Source organism: Vanellus vanellus, assembly GCF_965231255.1.
Source record: "Vanellus vanellus genome assembly, chromosome: 11".
Lineage (NCBI taxonomy): Eukaryota > Metazoa > Chordata > Aves > Charadriiformes > Charadriidae > Vanellus > Vanellus vanellus.
In genome coordinates, this window is record NC_138916.1 from 23895094 (window position 1) to 23915548 (window position 20455).

The 20455-nt window shown below is 60.2% G+C and overlaps 1 protein-coding gene across 1 annotated transcript; it reads left to right on the top strand.

The window, feature by feature from the left end:
- Positions 1-3845: 3845 nt before the first annotated feature.
- Positions 3846-14805, top strand: LOC309676430 (NADPH oxidase 5-like; the record flags this gene model as incomplete). Its single annotated transcript, XM_082488969.1, has 16 exons — positions 3846-3965; positions 4500-4650; positions 5525-5735; positions 6472-6706; positions 7148-7301; positions 8504-8679; positions 9618-9800; positions 10531-10663; positions 11151-11293; positions 11759-11890; positions 12657-12701; positions 13086-13210; positions 13608-13692; positions 13886-13985; positions 14143-14309; positions 14597-14805. The coding sequence occupies 16 exons, from the start codon at positions 3846-3848 to the stop codon at positions 14726-14728; spliced, it is 2292 nt and encodes a 763-aa protein (XP_082345095.1). The 3' UTR covers positions 14729-14805.
- Positions 14806-20455: the final 5650 nt, after the last annotated feature.

The following is a 20455-nucleotide window of genomic DNA, read 5'->3' on the forward strand; positions in this document are numbered from 1 at the left end:
GGGAAAAGCTGCAACTTCACGTGAAATACAGATGAGAAGAAATACCACTGCGGTGGGAAATAGGAAGAATAACCCCCTTGAAAGTGTATTACTTTGCCGGGGAGCTCAGAGGCAGGCAGCCTCTACAGCACCCATTTCTCAGCTCTTAGTTGGATTAAAATAGTTGTACCTGGTTTTGTGTGCTCTCGTAAAACCTCTTTACTCCAATCCTGTTTCAGCCTCTTTTCAAATTAAAGCCTTATCGTCGTTAGGAAAATAAGCCCTTACGTGAGGAACGACTCAGTCGTGACCCAAGGAGATGCTTTTTGTGTAAGGTATTCTGTGTTTCCTGATACCTTCTGTCATGATGCTGAGTCTGGAGGGAATGGTGCTGACAGCGGGGCAGGGCACAGGGCTGTCCTCTACGTGGTGTCGGGCTCTGCTGCCTCATCCACGTTCCTCCCTGCTCTTTGCGGTCCGATACGTGGGGCACAGGCCATGGTGCCGCTTGGGCGGTAAGGAAGGAGGGGCGAGGCTGGGGACGCTGCTGCCATCGGGAATGTGTGCAGCACAAGCCTTGGTCCCTGGGCAACGGCTCCAGGGGAGAAGTTCAACGAGGGCAAGTGGGGGGTACTGCGTCTGGGGAGGGATCGCCCCACGCAGCGGTACAGGTCGGGGGCTGACCTGCTGGAGAGCAGCTCTGGGGAGAGGGACCTGGGAGTCCTGGGGGCCAACAGGATGCCCACGAGCCAGCAGTGTGCCCTGGTGGCCAAGAGGGCCAGTGGCATCCCAGGGGGCATCAAGCAGAGTGTGGCCAGCAGGTGGAGGGGGGTCATCCCCCCCCTCTGCTCTGCCCCGGGGAGGCCACATCTGGAGCGCTGTGTCCAGTTCGGGGCTCCCCGGGTCAGGAAGGAGAGGGAACTGCTGGAGAGGGCCCAGCAAAGGGCTGCGGAGATGAGGAGGGCACTGGAGCGTCTCTCTGCTGAGGAGGGGCTGAGGGCCGTGGGGCTGTTCAGTCTGGAGAGGAGAAGGCTGAGGGGGGTCTCACCAGCGCTTATCAGTCCTCCAAGGGGGGTGCCGGGGGTGGGAACGGTCTGTTTCCAGTGGTGCCCAGTGACGGGACAGGAGGGAACGGGCACAACCGTGACCATGGGCAGTCCCATCCCAACCTGAGGAGGGACTTCTCTCCTGTGCGGGCGGCAGAGCACTGGCACAGCTGCCCAGAGAGGGGGGGAGTCTCCCCCTCTGGAGCCATTCCAAACCCGCCTGGAGGTGTCCTGTGCCACTGCTGGAGGTGCCCCTGCTCTGGCGGGGGGTGGCACTGGGGGGGCTCCAGAGGGCCCTGCCGGCCCCCACCATTTGGTGACCTGAGCCACGTCTGCAGTTCCCGTGGAGCCAAAGGGGTATTTTTGTCCAAAGCCCAGTGAGCTTTCCCTTAAAGAAGTAAGTAGGCAGACCGAGGGAGTTTTCCAGCTGGGATCGGCTGCCTCGGCTCCGGCGATGAAGCGAAACTCTGCCGCTTAGCGTAGAAAACACCTCCCTGCTTCCCCTGCTTGTTTACTGCCTGGAGCGCCCGTGACATCAGCCCCAGTAGTAAAGCAGAAATGGTTTACTACCTGGTTTCTGGTTCTGACATTCCCATGGCAACCTCCTCCCCAATTTAGTCACCGTTTAGTGCCGTACAAGTAGGATTTGTTCAAAAATGAATAAAGGTTGCAGTATGAAAAAGACACTTCCCCATGTGTTCCTGATGGCCAGTAAATAAGGGCTGGAGCACCGGGTGAATACGAGCTCTTTATGGGATTTGGCAGGGCGCGCGCTTCCCAAGGTTAGGCTGCTTAATGGCGCAAGAAATATAAAATAAAGGAAATTAAAAGAATAGCGTACAACAGCTGTGAGCAGCTACGTTTCAAATATCATACGGGAACAGCGGGACCGGGCTGCAGCTACAGCCCTGGTGACAACCCCGGGTGTGACTGTACGACGGGAGAGATGATAAACTGAAACGGACGCGAAGCGGGAGAGGGCTCGGGAGTGACCTCCCTGTATGTGAGCAGAAGCTTGTGGTTGTTCCCAGCCGCGTTGCCCAAACCGGCTCTATCGCTGCCTGTTCTCCCAGGCCGAGCCCCCCGTTTTACGTCCCGCCGGAGCCATTCGAGGAGGGGGAAGCGAAGGGGGTTGGGGCAGTGCGGCACAGGGCTGGTTCAGGGGTGTAAAAAGGCTCGTTGAACGTGGCGGCTCTGTGCTGATTTTTCTCTTGCTTTCCCAAGATAACGAGAGCCGGTGGTAATTTTGGACTCTGTTGGCAAGCTGCTGTCAGATCTGCCGGGTTTGAAGACGTGGAGGTCTGGAGAAGGGGATGGAGAGAGGCGAGAAGGCAGGGACCGACGGGGATGGGGCTGAGGACCAGCCAGGAGAGGAGAGGGAAGGGGAGACGGGGCTGGGTGCTTGCAGGGAGCAACATTTCCCGTCTCCCCGCTCCTTTTTCATTGGCAAAGGGAAACCCCAGAGCATCTTGCTGCTGCCGCCCCGCTTCCGTCCCAGTGTGATGGAGGAGCAGAACCTCTCTGTCGTTGGGCGCTGAAAGGGTCTGGGAACGGCTCAGCCTGTAACACCGAGCTCGCAAAGGTTAGGGAACTCCTGGGATTAAGGTGTGGGTGTAATAAGAAGTTCAGCCTCGCTGAGCACACGCTGCGAAACACGTCGGGCTGTGCGACGCTGCTCACGCCGGGGTGATGACAGGGGCCCGGGCAGCCCGAGGACTTGCACCCGCTCCGCCTGGTTAACCTGACGGACGAGCTACGGAGGCTTGAGAGCAGCCCGGCTCCTCTCTCTCCGTCAGCCCTTCCCATTTGCGTGTTGGTGCTTGCTCACTCAGGTCCACAAGACCAGCCGAGGGTCTCGCTCCCCGTGCAGGCACGGGGTGGCCCCAGCAGCTGCGTCTTTGGACTGGCCTTGGGAGGAAAGGTCAAAGAAAGAATGACCCCTTATTAGTACTAGTATCATAAAATTATAGAATCATAGAATGCTTTAGGTTGGAAGGGACCTTGAAGACCACCCAGTGCCACCCCTGCCCCGGGCAGGGCCCCCTCCCCCCAGCCCAGGCTGCTCCCAGCCCCGTCCAACCCGGCCTTGAACCCCTCCAGGGATGGGGCAGCCACAGCTCCTCGGGGCACCCTGCGCCAGGGGCTCACCGCCCGCACGGGGACACATTTCTTCCGCACATCTCATCTCAATCTGCCCTCTTCCAGTCTGAAGCCATTCCCCCTTGTTTTATCACTCCGTGCCCTTGGAAAAAGTCCCTCCCCGGCTCTCGTGGAGCCCCTTTAGGCACTGGAAGGGGCTCTGAGGTCTCCCCAGAGCCTTCTCTTCTCCAGGCTGAGCCCCCCCACCTCTCCCAGCCTGTCCTCCCAGCAGAGGGGCTCCAGCCCTCCCAGCATCTCCAGGGCCTCCTCTGGACACAGGACCTATCACCTCCAGCACCTTTGGGCTGGTGATCAGGAGCGTGGCAGGTACAAATAGGACTCATCAGCTCATTTCTTTGGTACATGGAAATTTGGGGCTGTACGTGATGTGGTACCCAAACGCTCCTCAGCCGTGTATCATCGCCGCAGCCACCGTGGCTGCCCGAGCCCCGGCTCATCCCAGGGCGGCTGCTGCGGGACCAGCGGTGAGGGACGCCCCGTGCAGCCCCGGCGAGGCGGGCAGAGAGCAGCCGCCCCTGTGCTCTGCAGCACAGGGCTGCGGGGAGTCCGCGGGTGGCGGAAGCGTGGTGGGAACAGTAAAAAAGCAGATTTTGAAGGCACCAGGGGTTAGTAGGAGCCGCTGCCCGTCCTGCGCTCTGCCCTCCCGCAGGTTCCCGCACCATGAGCGCGGCCGAGGACGCCGAGTGGCTGCGGTGGGTGACGAAGCAGTTCGGGAGCATCGCGGGGGAGGACAAAGAAATCGACTTGGAAGAGTTCAAAACCGCTCTGCAGGTGAAGGAGGTGAGCGCTCCCGCGGGGGGCCGGGGCACGGGGTCCCTGCCTCTGGGCGGCACTGGCACCCCGGCACCGAGCTGTGGTCTCTTATTGTACTTAGAGAAAATTAAGCTTAAAAATAGAGTTGCGTGACGTTGTGTGAAAGAGGGAGAGGGAAACGTGGAGGTTCTCTGCAGCAAGCAGGAGTGGAAAACACGGATTACCCATCCGTAATGCAAAATCGATTGGATGTACACAGTCTGCCTCTGAACACGCTTGGCTATTCCCAGTGAATATTCCCTGAATATGCCCGTCACCCCGTCCCGTGTCCCAGGGCTCCCTCCCTTCCCCGGGCAGCCCCCTCCGGCTGCGCTGCCAGTACACCTCCACAAAAAAAACAGCTTTCATTCCTCCCTCCTGTTTTCGGACCGTCCCCATGACTTTCAGCTTTTGCTGGACGATTCCCATCGCTGGCGGTGAGAGCTTTGCTTGTAGCATCAGGATTCGGCCGGTGGCGAGCATCCCACTGCTGTGTGAGAGCGTTTGTCCTCCTCCCCACAGTCCTTCTTCGCCGAGAGGTTCTTCGCGCTCTTCGACTCGGACGGGAGCGGGACCATTAGTTTGGAGGAGCTGCTGAAAGCCCTGAGCCTGCTGGTACACGGGAATGAGACCGACAAGCTGAGATTCCTCTTCCAGGTTTACGACGTGGATGGTAAGATGATGAAAAATAGATTAATATGTTGGGGTTTGGTTTTTTTTTTGAACCGAATTGCGATTTGCAAGGCAGCACGGCTCTCCTGTGAGCAGCCAAGTGCCGGCATCGCCGCCTGGCTTCAGCGCTGCTGCCACGTCCCCTCTTAGGTTAAGCACAGCCAGGTAACGGGGTAGGTGGGTCTTCACTGCTGGATCTTCGTTAAATGTAAGCCTCTACCTGGCATAACGCCGCTGCCCGTGTCCCCTGATGAAAGCAGCACAAATCCATTGGAAAGGCAGCAATTAAACCAGCCGCCTGTCGGGATTTCCCGCGATTCACTTTCATCCCTGGCCACGGAGAGGAGCACTCTCTGTTCCGCTCAAACACCGCCTCTCAGTCCCGTTGATATCGGTGAAGGCCGGCGCGCTCTCTTCTGCCTCCGCCGGCTGGGAAAGCTGGAAATAACAAAAGCAAAGCTCTTCTTGGGCTGCTTTTCCCGCTCTGACCTGCTTGGGCATAAACCGCCGGCCGGAGAGCTGAGTGCCGAGCCGCTCGCCTGTCGGCGTTGCCCTCGTGCCCGGCTGCCAGATAAGCGTGTCTGCATCGCTTTGCGAGCACCGAGCTCTGCCAGCCAAGCCACGACGCGACTGCTGCAGGTAAACTGCCGATTAGGTCACCCTTTTTTTTAAAAAGCAGCTGATTTATAACCAAAGGCACAGGCCATCCTCCCAAAGAGCCTGCGTGCATTAAAGGGGGGCAACTTCTGCATTAAAGGGAAGCAGCTTCTGCATTAAAGACGCAAGATGAAGGTAAAAGCATGGGGTTGTCAGGGCGCTACGGCGCATCGGGGTCCCTGCTCTGACCCGCCGCGGCACCCGCTCGCCCCGCGCAGGCAGCGGCTCCATCGACCCGGACGAGCTGCGCGTGGTGCTGCGGTGGTGCCTGCGGGAAAGCGGCATAGCTCTGCCCGAGGAGCGGCTGGCAGACCTCACCTTGGCACTCTTCGAGGCCGCCGATAAGGACCACAGCGGCTCCATCACCTTCGAGGAGCTCCGGGAGGAGCTGGAGGGTTTCCCAGAGGTCATGGAGAACCTGACCATCAGGTAGCTGTGTCCCTCTGGCAGCCCCATGGGGCTGTGGGTTCCTTTGGGAGCATCTTTTTCCTCCCGCCTGGAGGAAAAAGCATGAGATTTATCCTCTCATTAAGGCTCTCATGGGGTGCCCAGACCATGAGGTGCTTGGGCCAGCACTGGGAGCAACTCAGGAGCCTTATGGTGCCAAACTGGGTGCAGGGCTCAGATGCAGGGATGGGTGCGGGGATGATGCTGGGATGGGTGCAGGGATGATGCCACATTGGGTGCAGGGCTCGGGCGCAGGGAAGGGTGCAGGGATGGTGCCAAGCGGGGTGCCGGTCTTGCATGCAGGGATAGATGCAGGGATGGGTGCAAGGATGGTGTTGGGATGGGTGCAGGGATAGTGTTAGGACGGGTGCGGGGCTTGGCTGCAGGGATGGGTGCAGGGCTCAGATGCAGGGATGGTGCTGGGATAGGTGCAGGGGTGGTGTTGGGATAGGTGCAGGGATGATGCCGCAGTGGGTGCAGGGCTTGGATGCAGGGATAGATGCAGGCATCGTGCTGGGATGGGTGCAGGGAGGATGCCGCAGTGGGTGCAGGGCTCAGGTGCAGGGACTGGTGCAGGGATGGTGCTGGGATAGGTGCAGGGGTAGTGTTGGGATGGGTGCAGGGCTCGGATGCAGGGATGAGTGCCAGCCTGGGTGCAGGACTGCCCCAGCTTCCCTCTTTCTCTGGGCAAGGAGCAATCCCATGCCTTTGCTCCCAGTGCAGCCAGCTGGCTGAAGCCCCCACCACCCATCGAGAGGAGCCGCCGGCCGCGCTACCTGACCCGGGCGTACTGGCACAACCACCGCAGCAAACTCGCCTTCCTGGGGGGCTATGCTGGCCTCAACCTCCTGCTCTTCGCCCTGGCCGCCCTGCGGCACGCTGGCCTCGGCGGGTGGCTGGCGGTGGCCCGGGGCTGTGGGCAGTGCCTGAACTTCAACTGTGCCTTCCTCGCAGTGAGTGCCGGGTCCCGGGGGGATGTTGAGCTCAGGGCGGCACGGGGTGATGGTTACCTGGGCTATTTACAGTCACATTTACACTGGGACACTTCGGAGGGCAGTAACTGGAGCCTGCGGACTTCTGCAATTGTGGGACCAGGCTGTGTCCTCTAAATATAATATAAATATATATATATATATATAATACGTCATATAAATAATGGGTTAGGGAGGTTGCGAGCTCTTTGGGACATGGGCACTCATGGCACCTTACAGATGGGTCCTTGAGTTCTGCCTCTGGGTGCTTTCCAAGCTGACACCCTGCATCAGCGGGGAGCTGGCTCTGGAGCGCCCGGGGACTAGCCCATGGCTGAGCCCCCCCAACATCTCCGATTGTCCCCCGGCATCTCCGATTGCCCCCCAGCATCTCCCAACTGCCCCCCTCTCTCTCTCCTGGAGGTGCTGATGCTGCGGAGGTGCCTGACCTGGCTGCGAGCTACCCCCATTGCCAAGGTTTTGCCACTGGACCAGCACGTTGTTTTCCACCAGCTGGTGGGGTACGTGGTGCTGGCGCTGGCAGCCGTTCACACGGGCGCCCACGTCGCCAACTTCAGTAAGTAGCAGCTCCCGGGCAGGGGAGGCACTTCGGCTGCTGTGGGTTTATCTCGGGCAGCGCCCGTTCTAACGCACCCCACCAAACCTGCGGTGGGTTCCCCCCCACTTCCAGTCCCTCTGCTAAAGTGGAAAATGCCCCTCGGTGCAGGGGGCATCACCCGCACTGCGCTGATGAAAAGCTGCAGGGGACCGCACCAAGCCCAAGGGCGGATGCTCGTGTCCCAGGGGGATGCAGATGTCCCTGGCAAGGGACACTCTTGTCCTGGGGGGATGCTCATGTCCCGGGAAGGATGCAGATGTCCTAAGGAGGGGATGGTCATGCCCCAAGGAAGGGATGCACTTGTCCCAGGGTTGGGATGCACATGTCCCTGGGGGATGCTTGTGTCCCAGGAGGATGCAGATGTCCCAGGCAAGGGATGCTCATGTCCTGGGGGGATGCAGATGTCCCAAGAAGGGGATGCACTTGTCCCAGGGAGGGGATGCACACGTCCCAGGGGGGATGTTCATGTCCTGGATGGATGCAGATGTACCATAGGCGGGACGCACATGTCCCATGGTGGGGATGCTTAAGTCCCGGAGGGATGCAGATGTCCCAGGGAGGGTACGCCTGGATCCCAAGGGGCACGCACATGCTCCAAGGAGGGGATGCGCATATCCTGGGGGGTGCACATGTCCCAGGGAGGGGGATGCATGGCCTGGAGAGGGGGTGCACATGCCCAGGGAGGCTGCAGGCAGGGTGCAGGCAGCCGGAGGGTGCGTGCGGTGCCGCACAGTCTGTGCACTGTCTGTTATCCCCCTCTAGTGGCTTCCCAGCCGGGCAGCGAAGGGATCCCGCTCTCCCCCACAGCTCCCGAGTGGGGTCTGCGCCCCACAGCCCCCCCTCACCCCACAGCCCCCCCTCACCCCACAGCGGGGTGCCAGGGCTGTGTCCCCAGCTCAGGGGGAGCACGTCTGCTTGCACTACCCACCCTCGTGCAAAACGCCCCCCCTTGACACGGTGCTGAGCCCGGGAACGCGCTCTGAAAGGAGAAATGTTGCATTTTTCTAAATGTCTGAGCAAAGCACTTGGGTGTTTCTTAGTTAAGAAAAAAAAAATAATAATAACTGGGAACGGTTCGTCGGGCGTAGCCGAAGTCTGGGTGCGCAGCGGGTGGGTGCTGCGGGTGCCCCGCGCCCCGTCCCGACCGTGCGTGTGCCCAGGCAGGCTGGCACGGCGGGACGGGCGCCATGCCCTCGCCGAGTACCTCTTGTCGGCCCGGCCCGGCGTGGGGGGCCTGGGCGGCACGGCCTCGCAGACGGGGCTGGCGCTCCTGGGGCTGCTGGCCGCCATGCTCGCCTTCTCCAGCCCCTGCGTCCGACGGAGAGGCCACTTCGAGGTGGGTCCTACCACAGCGCCGTGCGACCTGGAAAACCCCAGTGGTGCCAAAGCTGCTCCATCTCAGGGAGTGGGGGACCAGGGTGAGGGTCCGGCGGGTGGGTGTCCATCCGGGTGCTGCCCCACGGGTGGGGGAGAGCTCTCGAGCCAGTGTGGTGCCCCCCGATACCTCCCTTAGACAGCCCCACACTCCTCACATTTGCAGTTTTGGGGTTTCTGTGCTTTTCTTCATCATTCATCACTTCAGCAGTGTGTGTCCAGCAGGGCGAGGGGGGGACTCTGCCCCTCTGCCCCGCTCGGGGAGACCCCCCCGCAGTGCTGCTCCAGCTCTGGAGCCCCCAACAGAGGGGAGACATGGAGCTGGTGGAGCGGGACCAGAGGAGGCCCCGGAGATGCTGGGAGGGCTGGAGCCCCTCTGCTGGGAGGACAGGCTGGGAGAGGTGGGGGGTCAGCCCGGAGAAGAGAAGGCTCCGCGGAGACCTCAGAGCCCCTTCCAGTGCCTAAAGGGGCTCCAGCAGAGCCGGGGAGGGACTCTGGATCAGGGAGGGGAGCCGTGGGATGAGGGGGAATGGCTTCAGACTGGAAGAGGGCAGATTGAGATGAGATGTGAGGGAGAAATGTGTCCCCGTGCGGGCGGTGAGCCCCTGGCGCAGGGTGCCCCGAGGAGCTGTGGCTGCCCCATCCCTGGAGGGGTTCAAGGCCGGGTTGGACGGGGCTGGGAGCAGCCTGGGCTGGGGGGAGGGGGCCCTGCCCGGGGCAGGGGGTGGCACTGGGTGGTCTTCAAGGGCCCTTCCAACCCAAACCATTCCGTGATTCTACGATTTGAGCTGCCTTTGCCTGCTGGGATGCCCTGGCACAGCCTTGCCATGAAGCACTGTTTGGCTCCATCACTTTCAGTTCGCGCTCAGCCCCCCCGTGCCCCCCGCTCCCTGCCCGCAGGTCTTCTACTGGACTCACCTCTCCTACATCTCCGTCTGGGCCCTCCTCATCCTACACGGGCCCCACTTCTGGAAGTGGTTTGCAGTTCCCGGCTGCCTCTTCGCGCTGGAGAAGGTGGTTGGCTTGGCTTGGCGGCGCGCCGGGGGGCTGCGCATCGTGGAGGTCAACCTGCTCCCCTCCAAGGTCTGCCCCCGCCGGGTCTCTGCACCCCTTCCCACCCATCCCCTCCGGCCCCCACCTCTTCTCAGAGTGGGAATAAAGATGCTGCGGCTCCCAGAAATATCTTTAATGATTGCAAAGCCTTTTACAGGTTGGGGAGAAGCGCTTTGCAAGTGCCCACGCTGGTTATTCGAGGCAGGAAAGGGGGGGTGGGGGTGGTGGGACATGGAAGGGGGTGATGGTCCTGTGGGGAGCTGGAAGGGGGATGCTTCCCCGGCCTCGCACGGGAGGGACGGGGCGCAATGCGTAGTTTATATGGAAAAGGTGTGGGTTTGGATTGCTTCAGGCTGCATTGCTGAACGTTTGCAAAAGGTGAAAGCTATTTTTTTGTTTTCAAGCACTTTTTTTTAAAAATTGTGAATTTTCACCTATTTTGAAATTAAAAAAACCCTAATCTCAGAACAGCAAAAGGCAAAATGAAAACTGCTTTGACTCTTGATTTCTTCAAAAAAATTCTTGCTCAAGGCCAGCCCTTACTGGGATCTCTGTCCGATAGCAAAGCCGGGCAGGGAACAGGAGAACAAACCCCTTTGTGTGGTGGAAGCTGTAAGTCCGTCTCACGCTGGCTGCTTTCTGAAATAGGAGACACAAACCCGCGTGCTTGTGGGCTGCAGAAAGACCATCCCAGCAGAGGCCGACCGGCGTGACGTGCCCGTTGGATGCTCACAGCTTCTCTGGTTTCCTTTTCTTCCAGGTGACTCACCTGGTGATCGAGAGACCGCAGTTTTTCCACTACAAGCCCGGAGACTACGTCTACCTGAACATCCCGGCCATCGCCACCTACGAGTGGCACCCCTTCACCATCAGCAGCGCTCCGGAGCAGCAAGGTCATCACCCATCCTTTGCTCATTTTGCATCACCGGGGGGTTTTGCATCACCGGGAGGTTTTGCATCACCGGGATGATGGTTTGCACCACACAAGCCCCATGAGGGCGGCTGGATCCGCTCTGAGGGTCATGCAAGGAGGTGTCCATGCCCACGGAGCAGGGCAGCATGTGTTCATGCACTGCCTCCATCTCTATCTGCGCATAAGTGTCGTGTAAAACCACGTTTGGGTTATTTCAAGCAAGGCACGGGGAACGAATGGCACCCGAATACCCTGCTCGGCTCCACGGGTGCCCAAGGTTTGGGATTTGGGCTATTAGAGCAAACCCAGTCCCCTGCTGCAAGCCCCGGGCTGGCATGAAGGACGTCGGTGGGGATTGCTGCCGCGTCCCCGGGGCTGGAGCTGTGCGGCACGCAGCCTGCGGTGCCAGGGCCGCGGGGCAGTTCCTTACGTAGGATGTCCACCCGCTGCTCCGCTTCGTCCTGCAGAGACCCTCTGGCTGCACATCAGGTCGCTGGGCCAGTGGACCAACAAGCTGTACGAGTACTTCCAGCAGCCCGGATCGCCCAGCCCGGAGCCGAAACCGCTCAGCAGGAGCCTGAGGGAGAAGAGACGCCGGCGCTGGGCGCAGGTTGGTGCGGACGGGGCTCAGCTTTCGGCAAACGCAGAGGTTAGACCTTAAAATGCTGCTGGTTGGCAGATGTTTGCGAGGCGATGGCTTTGCCAAGCTGAGGAACCCCCAGCGTGCCCATGGGTTCCTCAAGGCGATGTCCTTGTCTGGCACGTGTGGAGGGCTCTGCTGCATGGTCTGTCCCTGGCCAGCTCCAAAGAAGCAAAGGAGCAAGGATGGGTCCGGGCTGGATGCTCTCCGCTGAGCGGTTCCCCCCGGGGTCACCCCAGTTCTCAGCCGCCCGTGCAGCACCAGGCTGGGTGCTGGGGTGTCTCCCGTGGTGCACGTCCCCTGCAAGGCGCTCGTGCAGCCTGGGAGGGTTCTGTGTCCCACCCCTCACCCAGGCCGTGCGACCCTGAGGGATGGATGGGCCATCAGACGCCTGCCAGCACCGCAGCCGGCCATGCCTTGGCCTTTGCCTTGCAGGAAGGTGTCTGCAGCGGGGCAGGCTCGGAGCGGGGGTCCGTGGCCACCGACGGGGACAGAGACGTTCAGCTGCTCTCATACAAAGCCACCGGTGCTGCTGCCCCAGGAGAAGAGGACCCGCCGGCGGTGGGGGTGAGCACCATCTCCCGCCCTCGCCCAGCACCGCCCAGACCCCCGCGCTCCCGGGGGGCAGAGGCAGAGCCCCTGGAGCCCGCGGGCTGGGGACGGGGGGGTCTCTGCTCTCATCAACACAGCAGCAGCAGGAGGACCAGCCTGGAGAAACGAGGGGAAGCATCACGTCCATCCCAAATGGGCCGAAGCGCGTTAAGAAGCTCTTTTTAAAAGAAACTTCTCGGATGTAAACCGTGGCAGCGGCAGAACGCCGAGAGCCCCCGTTAGCGGCTTTTATCCCCCGACATGAAAAGCTCTCAGGATATTGATTCTGTCTGGGCTGGAGGAGCAGTTCCTGCAGATACCACGTTCACACACGTCGGTTTTAATGAGCTCCTCTCCCTGGCCCTCCTCTGCTCTTGTCTGTCCCCCGGTGAGCAGCGGTTCCCCACGTCTGCTCCCACTGCCCGGACCACCACGGTTGCCGTAAACCTCCTATTCACCCCCCAGTTTGTGCAGGGATTTGGATAATTGCCTTTTTAATCAATACTCAAACCGATTACAATCCAGACAACATCATCAGGCGAGAGGTTCCTGGCACTGGACGTTGGTGGGATGTCCCACCAGAAGCGCAGGCACTGCCCTGAGCTTGGCTGGAAGTGGTGTGTGCAGCCCAGAAAAAAACCCCAAAACCCAAACCCAGGGAACGAGCGGGTTTGGCGTTAGCTGTCACGGAAGGGTTAGGAATGGGGAGGAGGAGATGGTCACTGCTCTCTTTACCCAGCAGGTCTCCACCGGGCTGGGTGAGACCCATCGGCTCTGCAGCATCAAGGTGAGGGATGCCTCGGTCCTTCCCCGGCTTTGCTGAGCAGGGCTGCGCTCAGCGTCCCTGGGGGGACACACGCGTGTGCCCCATCACCCCACACATGTGCCCCGTCACCCCACACATGTGCCCCGTCACCCCACGTGTGCCTGGCTGTCCCATGCGTGTAGCCCCTGTGCATGGGTGTTCCCACCTGGAGGACTTCGTGCTCCTGCCCACCCCATCCTCCTCTTCCTTTGCTCCCATAAAACTCCCATAAAAGACCCCAAATTCTGCCTGGGCTCCCTAAGCCTGCGGTGCACCCTGTGCCCTGTGCTCCTGCCCACAGCCTAAGAGTTGTTTTAGCACCCACGGGCCGCTGCATTTCTCCCTGAGTTTCTTGTCTCTCCTAAGTGCTACATCGATGGCCCCTACGGGACCCCGACACGGAGGATCTTCACCTCGGAGCACGCTGTGCTCATCGGCGCAGGCATCGGTATCACCCCCTTCGCCTCCATTTTGCAGAGCATCATGTACAGGTTGGTGCTGCTGCAGCAGCTCGGGCTGCGGTCGCGCCAGCAGACCCCCAAAATGAGCTCCGATGTGGCTTTGGGAGGCACAAGACATGATGTCTGTCATGGTAGACCCCTCCTCCAACACTTGTCGCTGCGGGATGAGCACCGTGGGGCAGAACCCATCGTGGTTCCTCCTCACTTCTAACCTTGGGGCACATAGCACGTGGCCACAAGACCCACAGCCTTGGTGTCAGGCTTTCCCCGGGGATTTCTGCCGGAGGAAACCGGCTGGCAGGAGGTTGGCCGCGGGCATGCACCAGAGCTGGTGAGGGACGGGTGCTTGGGGTCCTCCCTGCAAAGGTCTGATGGGGTCTGAGGGCTGCGGGTGGTGGGGCAGGCAGGGGTCCGTCTGCCCACGCAGGTACCGCCGGCGAAGGCAGAGCTGCCCCAGCTGCCGCTACTCGTGGTGCGAGAACCTGCAGGACGAGGAGATGATGCTCAGGAAGGTAGGAGCCGGCAGAGGGGGACGGGGGACCAAAGTTTGCCCTGGGGACGGGGGCAGGAGGGCTGCAGGCTCCCGGGGAGTGGAGAGCCCACGAGCATCCCTTCCCAGTCCAGGAGGTCTGGGGCGGTGGGTGGCTGGATTTGGCCCCTTCGCTGCCCACCAGCTCCAGAGTAGAGGCTGCTGTGTCCTTTCAGGTTGACTTCATCTGGATAAACCGGGACCAGAAGCACTTTGAGTGGTTCGTCAGCCTGCTAACCAAGCTGGAAATGGAGCAGGCTGAGCAGGAGCCGGGGGGTGAGCGGGAGGCAGGGGCTGGCCAGCGCAGCCCCCCGCCCTGGGGGTGCCCAGCCCCGGGCTTGGCATCGCCCCGGGGAGAGCCCACCCCAACCCGAGGGGGCACGGTGTGGGGCCGGACCCCCGCCTGCAGCCATGCCCCCTCTTGAACACCCAGGGCAGTTTTTGGAGATGCACATGTACATGACATCGGCTCTCAGCAAGAACGACGTGAAGGCCATCGGGCTGCAGATGGCCCTGGACCTGCTGGCCACCAAGGAGCAGAGGGACTTGATCACGGGGCTGCGGACCAGGACCCAGCCCGGCCGCCCCGACTGGAGCAAGGTGAGGGCTGGTCCCGCCCCGCTGCCAAAACCCTGCGCACGGGAAGGGAGCCGTGGCCCCAGAACCCCCTCTTTGGGGGGAAACACCGTTTTAGAGCGGGAGAATGCACTGGGATATCCAGACCCGGGGAAGCATCTCCCTCCCGTGGGAAAATGAGTGCCGTGGGGGCACGGGGAGGCTGAGCTGTGCTGGGCAGCAGCTGCCAAACCAGGCGGGGATCCGGCCAGCCCCGGGGTGGGAGCGGGCTGCGCCACCTCCACCTCTTCTCCTTTTTGCCTCTGCCCTAGGTGTTTGGGAAGGTGGCGGAGGAGAAGAAAGGGAAAGTCCAGGTCTTCTTCTGTGGCTCACCGGCGCTTGCCAAAGTCATCAGGGCGCACTGCGAGCACTTCGGCTTCCGCTTCTTCAAGGAAAACTTCTAACTGCAGGCCCTTGCCTCCCCGCCTGCCCCTGCCAGTCCTGATGCAGGGTGATGGGCTCCAGTGGCCAGATCCTGCTGCACCACTGGTGTTGGCTCCTGGCTGCCACTCGGTCAGAGCTGGGGAGGGTGGGATGCACGGTGAGCACGGGATAGGCAGGGGAAGGGGCTGAGCTGGGCACGGGGCTATGGGGTGGAGGAGACGGGGTCCTGGAGCCATTTGAGGTGAAGGAGATGGGTGTCCTGGAGCATCCTCGTAGGGGTTTTGAGGAGGAAAGAACCAGTGTCCCAGAGCACTTTGGAATGGGGGGGGGAGAGGGACCTGAAGCACCCTGCAGGGCTTTGGGACAGAGGGAACAGGGGTCCTGCATCACCCTGCAGGGTTTTGGGAAGGAGGGGATGGAGTCCTGCATCACCTTGCGGGGATTTGGGAAGGAGGGGATGGAGTCCTGCATCACCTTGCGGGGATTTGGGAAGGAGGGGATGGAGTCCTGCATCACCTTGCGGGGATTTGGGAAGGAGGGGATGGAGTCCTGCATCACCCTGCGGGGATTTGGGAAGGAGGGGATGGAGTCCTGCATCACCTTGCGGGGATTTGGGATGGAGGGGACGGGGTCCTGCATCACTCTGCAGTGCTCTGGGATGGGGCCGGGGCGGAGCGGTGCCCACAGGAGGGCACTGCAGCCTCGGCAACCAGTGCCCTGCGGCCGCCCGGGGCCGGGGCTGCGCTGGATCGGGCCCCCCCGACCCCCCCCCCCCCTCCCCCGACCCCCCGGCTAAGGGCAGCCCGGCCACTGCCCCCCCCAGTCCGGCCCCGCACCCCGGGGCAGCCCCCGCACCTCCGGCTGCTCCTTTTGGGGGAGCACCGAACATTTTTCTGCAAAGACAAATAATTTGGCAACCCCCTCCCCCCCCGCCCCCGCTCCAGCACAGCCCCGGTTTGCAGCGCGGGAGGGGTTTTGCCTTTTTTTTGCACAGAGAAAACAGATATTTTGGCGGTGCCGGGGGGGGGGGGGGCGGCGCAGCCCACCTGCCTCAGGATGGCCGGTGGGATGGGGCGACCTCCGAAACGCCGGACCCCGGGCTGCAGGGATGCTCCCGCACATAGCCGGTGGTGCTGGGAGCGGTGGTGGCCCCTGGAGACCCATCGATGCTTAAAACAAATGCCTGTGTGAAGCCGCCCGCCCTGGCGGAGTTATACGGCCTTTTATGGGCCGCCTGTGCAATATGCTGCTGCTTTTGTGTGAAAAGAAGAAAAAAAAAAGTAAATAAAAAAGAAAGATTAATGGATTAATGTAGATGAGACACTCATTTTATGGCAACGTCACCTGGGCAGCAGCGGGGGCTCAGCCCCCTCGTCCCCGGTGCCAGCACAGCACCGCCGCTGCCTTTTGCAGGCATGGCCCGAGCGAGGCAGAAAGTCCCCAAAACCAGGTCAAGCACTTTCCCGCTCGTGTTTTTCCTGCAATCCCCTCCACAGCCCCTCCTGCACGAGATACCGGGGCGGGGGGGTCGCAGGGTTTGTTGGGGTGACCCCTGGGACACTCTGTGCCGTGCGGTCAATCTGCTCCACCGGCCTCATCCCGGACCCGCTGGGATGCCGGCACGGGGACCACCGACATTATCACTTGGGCTCAATCAGCAGCTGGTTTGGGAGGTGGCGAGGAGCGGGGCTGTGCAATCGGCTCCGGCGATATGCTGAAACCTGGAGCCAGAGAGGAGAAACCATTTGATGTGTGGCCGTGACACCACGTCCGTGGCTGAATCCGCTTCGGACAGCATGACGGGTGGGCCGGGTAACGATCCCCTCTGGGTTACGTGCGGGGCTGACACGGAATGGATGGAGATGCAGCAGTGAGCTCCCAGCCCCCTGTGAACCTGCGGCAGGAGGTGGAGATCCCAAAGTCAAGCATCAATTTTTCTTGACCCCGGCTACTGGGGTTGGACTGGATGATCTCCAGAGGTCCCTCCCAACCCTGACCGTTCTGGGATGCTGGATCACCGGCTCCTTGCCTCCTCGATCGGCAGCAGGATGGAAATGTAAGGCAGCTCACGGAGCTGAGCTCCTCCACCGGTGTCAGGGTGGGAGAGGGGTTCCCCTTTCCTCTCCATCCCACCGCATCCCTCTGACGACATTTTCTCCAGCTTCAGCTCGCTCTGCCAGGGGTCTCCTCAGCTCTGCGCTCCCCATCGTGGCTCCGTGCGTCTTCCAAGCTTCAGCCAAGGAAACCCAAACCCGCTCAGGGTCTTTGCAAGAGACCCATGCTGCGAAGCGGAGCCTGGATGTGACCCCAAACCCACAAGCTGATCCTCTGGGGCATGGACCAGGGCGCCCGTTAACCAGCATCGCCACAAGGGCAGCCCACGCGCCATAATTAAGGGGGCTGTTTCAATCAGAGGATGATGTAAGAATCCTGCTCACCGCACGCAAGGGGAAATCGGGACAGCTGTCGCCTCCTGGGGCTTGCAGGGAAATAAATATCCCCCCCTGCACAGGGCGGTACGGGGTTTCAGGGATATCTTTCAGCTGCGCTCCCGGAACGACTCGATTCATGCGCATGCATCTATGCTTTCACGTTGCCAAAGGTGCCAGGGAAAAAAAATGTGGCGCTACGCGGCAGCGTCATGTGGCTGAGGAAAACACACTCATCTCAATCATAAAGAAGAGTTAATTACATCTCCCTGCTCTCCCCACGTTTCGAGGCAATTATAAACAGAATGAATCATTATGCGTCTGCTGATAATCATTCTCATTCCGCATCCCCGCTGAATTGCAGGGTGCCCAAGTGCTCTCGTGCTCGCAGCATCTCCGAAAGAAAAAAAAAAAAAAACTAAAGCAAATTTAGCTCTTTTTGAGCATCGTGACACCAGGGGGGCCAAAGCAGAGGGACTTCAGGGAGGAATCGTGCGAAACACCCAAGAAAGGGGGATGCCGCCCTGGTGGGAATCAGGCAGCCGTGCTTTTGGAGGGTCTCGCAAGCCGGGCGGGCTTTGATTTTTATTTTCCCTTTTGGGGAAGGCGTCGGTGTTTGGGGACACGGAGATGTGTCGCCCGTCCGCTCTGCGACTGGCGAGCTGCCCGCCGGCAGGCACGGCGCCCGCCGGCCTTTTGCAAGCCGCGCATATGGTTCCTCGGGAGGAATTCGGTTGCTCCTCCTGTTGCGGGAGGTAGTTTTGCTGCCCCAGAGCACGCGAGCTGCCTGCTCCCTGCCTGCTCCCTGCCTGCTCCCTGCCTGCTCCCTGCCTGTGGGTACCACTGCCCCCACCCCAGGGTGTCCTCCATCACTGGTGGGCAGGAGGGTGGGCTGATGCTCAGCAGATGGTGGGGAAATGCTCTCCATGGGGGGAGGTGGTGGTGGGAGGGGGGGGCGGATGGAGGCAACATCAAGGTCGCTGCTGACATGACGAATCCTGAGCTGCTCACGTCCCAGCCGCGGCCATGAAAAATTAATGAATTTCTTCCCCTTCCATCCGCAGAAGCTCCGCCAGCTGCCATTTTTGCCCGCGTCTCCGGTTCGTCGGATGTTTCCTTTGGATCCGAGGAATAAATGATTAAAGGATGTGAAAGTCGGGGAGGGGGGATGGCCGCCGCTCATGGGGGTTTGGGCGCTGGGGCGGCGGGGTCCCCGCAGCTTCGGCTCCTTGGCCAAACCAAGCCACAGCTGGGACGGGAAACGGTGCCCAGAGAGGGGCCGCTGCCCGCCAAGCCCGGGGTCCGCTTGGGGTTTGGGGTTGTTTTTCATGTCAAAGCAACAGGAGGCTGCGAATCAGGAGCTGTGGAGGCAGGGGGTGAGGCTGGATAATGATACACCTCCTGATTAATGCCTTCCCTTGGCTGGCTTCATTATTGTGATTACACTCCGGCTGTAGCATAGCAACAGCTAATTGTTGGTTGGATGCAAAGTGCATAATTCCCTGTATTAAAATTTTATTAAGATATAATTGCGTTCCTCTTGCAGCAGAGGATGCTTCAAAGCTGCCGAGAAGAGGCAGCAGCGCTTGTCGGGGCTCCGCTGCGTTTACCCCCAGCGGCTGCTCCGGTTGATGGGGTTGGGAGCGCTGGTTGAGCCCTGGGACGTCAGGTCCGGGCGTCGGGATGTCGGGGGTCCGCAGTGCCGGACCGGGGCTCGGCGCCGGGTTTCGGGTTGGAGAGGGCTGCCTGAGGGCACCGGGGCGGCGGCGCTTCTCCCACGGAATATTCCACGCGGAATATTCCCTGACAAACCCTCCACATAGACATTTCCGTCCGTTGACACAGGAAAAAAATGAGGATTTGAGAGGTGAGATGCTGCCGTGTACCAATGCCGGCGGAGGGCCGCGAGGGGCAGATGCCACCGAGCAAGGGAAGGTTTTTCCAACGTGTCGAGAAGAAACTAAAATCGGATCTACAGCTGCCGAAAGCCCTTTGCTACCGGGGCACCACGTCCCTGCTCCTCCGAAATCCAGACAGAGAGGGAAACTTTAAAGAAACTGTATTTATTAACAGTATGATCACACTTGGCATATCCTATTACTAAGTGGTCCTGGTACATAGATATTATTCACTTAAGTAATCAATCACTGCCAACAAATTACAGGATACAGGGAACGAAATTAGCAAAATGAACTATGGATGTAAAATTCATTAGAAATTCAATTTAGGAGCAACATTAGCTTTCAATTAGTCTGCCCAACTGTTTGAGCATCATTTTGTCTATCAGATTTTTAAATAAATGTAATTAACCTTTGCTGTTAAATTGTTGTTGATTTCATTGATATAATTATTATGCGACTCCTAATATTTTGCTTGGGTGATATCTCATTAGCTGGTGGCTTCTAATTAGGGAAGCGAAGGACCGGTGGCGATTTCTGGGTCTTCTTGTTAGGGGAGGGTGATGCTCCAGAGCCGGGAGTTTGGGGGTGACATTTTGCACTGGGAGGGGATGTGACCTGCCCCTGCTGTCCCCAGTACAACTGGTCCCAAACTGGTGGAGCTGGGGGCCGAGGAGCAGGGAAGGGCCACGGGGGTGTAGGACCACGACCGTAAGGAGGATGGGGGGAGTCCTGCAAATTAAGGCGGCAGCACCCAGACGTTAGGCACCTCCTCGGGCGCAGCCGGAGGGGCCGATACCGGCTTTGGCCCCGGTTATTTGCCACGGGGCGGGTGGCCCATGGGGGCCATCCCACGGCAGGGGGGAGCGAGAGGCTCTGCCGCAGCCATCAGCTTCCCCTGCCGCCCCCCCCCCGGCTTTGGAGAGGGGAGATGGAGGAGGCGGAGGAGTTAATTAAAGAGCAGTAACTCATTACAGGCCCATGCGAAGAGCCAGGGGGCCTCCGCGCGGGCAGCAGCTGAGCGGGGCTGGGATGCTCCCCAGGTCGCGGGCAGACCCCGTCCACAGCCGACCGCCCCCATAGTTGTTTCTCCTCCCAAAAGAGAAACACTTTTGACAGTCACTTAATTCCCGCGAGTTATTTTTGACAGGTACAGCTTTCGCCCTTCAGCTACACGGAGTTTTGTGAGGTTATAAATCGAGCTAATATCTGATATATAGGACTAATTCTGCCCCTGTTGAAGCCGATGGAAATGTTTCCATTGACGTCAGCGGGAGCAGGATTGATCTCCGCGCATGGACTATTTGTTCCTGAGGTTTTAAGAATTCATTTCCTCCTTCCATTGCCAGAGACAGATAGCAGCGGTGGAGGTAGCGGAGTCATCTAATAACCACATATTAATACATGAATCATCAGCTTA